At 20.1% G+C, this 3,757-nt stretch overlaps 1 protein-coding gene across 1 annotated transcript in view; it reads right to left on the reverse strand.

Moving 5' to 3' along the window:
• Positions 1 to 406: 406 nt before the first annotated feature.
• The window catches only part of PRSY57_1208100 (zinc finger protein, putative), a gene marked incomplete at both ends in the record, with an annotated part of 3,396 nt that continues 45 nt past the window's right edge, over positions 407 to 3,757 (reverse strand). The window contains one exon of the mRNA XM_012908511.2: positions 407 to 3,757. This exon is cut by the window's right edge and continues 45 nt beyond it. Coding sequence (XP_012763965.2) covers positions 407 to 3,757 — 3,351 coding nt within the window.

Consider the following 3,757-nt stretch of genomic DNA (forward strand, 5'->3'; position numbering starts at 1 on the left):
TTTTCGGTAAAACAAATTAAAATCAAAAAAAAAAAAAAAAAAAATTTATAAAGGTTTATGTAACAACTTCAATTATGAAATATAATATATATATATATATATATATATATATATATATATATATATTATATTAAATTTAGAACAAAAAAAAAGAAAAAATGAAAGAAGGAAATAATAGTAGTACAAATGGTAAGAAATATATTATATATTTATATATTTAAGTATATATTAATATTTATAAAAGCTATGAAAAAGATATACTATATTAATGAATATATTATATGCGTGAAAATATTATTATTAATAAATTTATTACTATTAATGAATTTATTATTATTAATGATATATATTACATATTTCTTCCTTATACTTTTTTTTTTTTTTTTTTTTTTTTTTTTTCATACTTTCATTTTCTTTTGATGGTTAGTATATTAGTAGCTTGAACCTTCCTTTCATCATCTTCATAAGATATTTTATAGACATTTTCAATAGGATTTCTACACAGAGGACAACAGGGATATGTATCTTTTAATTTTAAAGAATTAAATATCATACATCTAATACATGCTTCACAAAAACCTCCATGCATACATGGGTGTAATACTACATTTTTATTTCGTTCGTCACATATCTCACAATATTCATATGTTGCTATAATTGAATTATTAAGTTCATAGTTTTCCGGCAGATTATTATTACTATTATTATTGTTAATTTCATCTTGGATATCATTTTCATTATTTTTATTTACTGTTTTTTTTAAACTTTTTTTTTTTTTGTTTAAATACTTATTGTTTATGATATTACGTATGTTAAATATACCATTTTTATTATCCCAGTATTTATTTTTATTCTTATGATTAAAAGATATTTGATTGTTAACCTTATTTTTCCTTTCTTTTTTATTTATTGTATCTACGGTTACATCTCGATAGGTATGTTCATTTATTCTCATTAAAAATATATTCTTAAAATTTTTCTTTTTCTTATTTTCAATAATATAAAATCTTTTTCGTCTTGGCCTCTGAAACGTCGTATTAGTTATTGTAGATGTTAAATGAACCTGTTCCAAATATGTGTCATTTAATATATCTATAAATAAAACTACAGATGTAACTATAATTGTAATTACGGGAACTTTACTCAAATTTAATAATAAGAAGATACATGCAAACATAATATTAGCTCCATAGAGAAAATCGTGTACACATTTTAACGAAACAGATATAGAAGTGTAGTTTATATTATTGTTCGTGTTGTTTGGAAATTCAGTATAAACGTTGTTATTGTTATTATTATTATTATTATTATTATTATTATTATTATTATTATTATTAATATTATTATCATTATTATCATTATTATCATTATTATTATTATTAGTAGTAGTTGTTGTAGTAAGGTTTACATTTGGAGAGTTCTCATATCTAGTGGTCCTTGGTTCAGGGCTATCATTTAATGGGTTTATAGATATAGGGTTACCAAATAAAGTATTACCATCCGTATTATTACCATGGTTGTCTATATTTTCCCTGTCATTCGTATTATCCCAACGAGATGCACATGTTTTAAGAATTTTATGAAGAACATAGGTTGCAAAGCAAAATAAAGATATGATCCATATAAAATATTGAAAGTGATAACTAAAAATTGGATCAATATCATGAAGCCACCATACTATACATTCATCACCTAATATAATTTCTAATAAATATAAGGTAGATAGGGACCATATATATTTCGATAGATATTTTTTTTTACTTTCTATAGATAATCTAAATCCTTTCATATATATAAATAATATGATATCATATAGGATCCTTGATATTATTAATGCTATTCTTAAGCACAAAAAGAATATGGTCAGTATCAAAAATAAAACACTAATTTTTAAAATTTTCTTTTCAGAAACATAAATAAATATATAATTATCATCATTATTTAAATTTTTATTGGAGACATCATTACATTTAGAAAATAAAGATTCTTTCATTTTATATACAAAAATTTTTTTTTTATTTAATTCTTCAAAAATTTTAATACTTTTTTCTATAAGATGTTCTGTATTTTCATTATTATCATTAATTTTATAATAATCTGAAAAATTATTACAATTTATATTTAATTTATTCATAATTACACACATATTATTATATAACATAAAATTCCCTTTTCCTATTTCTTCTTTTATTATATTTTCTGTAACTAATGATTTTTTTAAATCATTTTCATTAAATTGATATAAAAAATTAGATACAAAAGTTGGATTATAATTAGATTCAATCATTACTAATTTACTATCTACTTTTATTTTTAATAAATTATTATAAACAAAAAGAAATTCAGTACAAAATAAAATAAATAACATTAAGATAAATAAAAGACTTCTTATTATTTTATTCATATTATATTCTTCTAAGTCAGGTTTTATATCATAACCTAATATTTTACTAATAAAACATTTTGTAAAAGAATATATATCTTCATCTTCAATACTTATATTATCCTCATCTCTTCTATTTATATCATTATTTCTTAGCTCCCTTATAGTAATAACATAATAATTTAAATCATCTTCATTCGATACATTACTATGATCATTTTCTATAAAACTTATTCCTCTACTGTTCATATTGCTTATCTCTCTACTATTATGTTCATTTTCTCCTTCTCTTGAACTTACATTAGATGAATTAATAATATCATTGTTATTATTTGTATTGTCATTATTATTTACATTATCATTATTATTTACATTGTCATTATTATTTACATTGTCATTATTATTTACATTGTCATTATTATTTACATTGTCATTATTATTTATATTGTCATTATTATTTATATTGTTATTATTATTTACATTGTCATTATTATATACATTGTCATTATTATTTATATTGTTATTATTATTTACATTGTCATTATTACTTACATTGTCATTATTATTTATATTGTTATTATTACTTACATTATTTATATTATCATCATTATGTATATCATTTTTATTATTATCACTATTTATGTTATTTATACTATCATTTGCTCTTTCTTTTTGTTGACATTCTTCTTTTTTCTCCACATAGTTATTCTGTGACGAGACATTTACATGAACATCATTATCTTGATTTGAAGAATTAATAACATTATTATTAGTAATATTGCTATTTATTTTTATATTATTTTCTAATATGTCACTTTCTATTATATTATTATTATTGGTAAGGTTTCCCTCATAATTATGGCTTACATCATGTATACTTTCATGTATATCTCCCCTCGTATTTACAATATTTATACTTTCATTTCTATTAATATTTTCGTTGCGATCATATTCACCTTCTTCATCTACACTTAACATTTTATTATCGTATGAATGAATATATGTTTTATAAAATTTATTTTTCAAATGAACATTAGAATATTCCACGTCTTGTAAACTGCACGTTTTATTATTAATATGTATATTATTTAATTCATTTTCTTTTATTGTAGATATAAATATGTCATCGTTTATAAAACATTCATGTTCATTTTTTTCCTTCCGAATATTCAGGTTCAAAAGAGATGATTGCTCTTTTGCCTTTTCACATATATTATTTTTATTTTCATTTATATTATTCCCCACAAGGGTTATATTATTATCATCATAAATATATTTTCTTTTTATATTCATTGCTGTATTAAGGAAATAATACTTTTCTTTATTACATTTACGATTAAAAGAAGAGATATTCATGAATGAATATTTTTCTTC

The sequence above is a fragment of the Plasmodium reichenowi genome, chromosome 12, assembly GCF_001601855.1.
Source record: "Plasmodium reichenowi strain SY57 chromosome 12, whole genome shotgun sequence".
Lineage (NCBI taxonomy): Eukaryota > Apicomplexa > Aconoidasida > Haemosporida > Plasmodiidae > Plasmodium > Plasmodium reichenowi.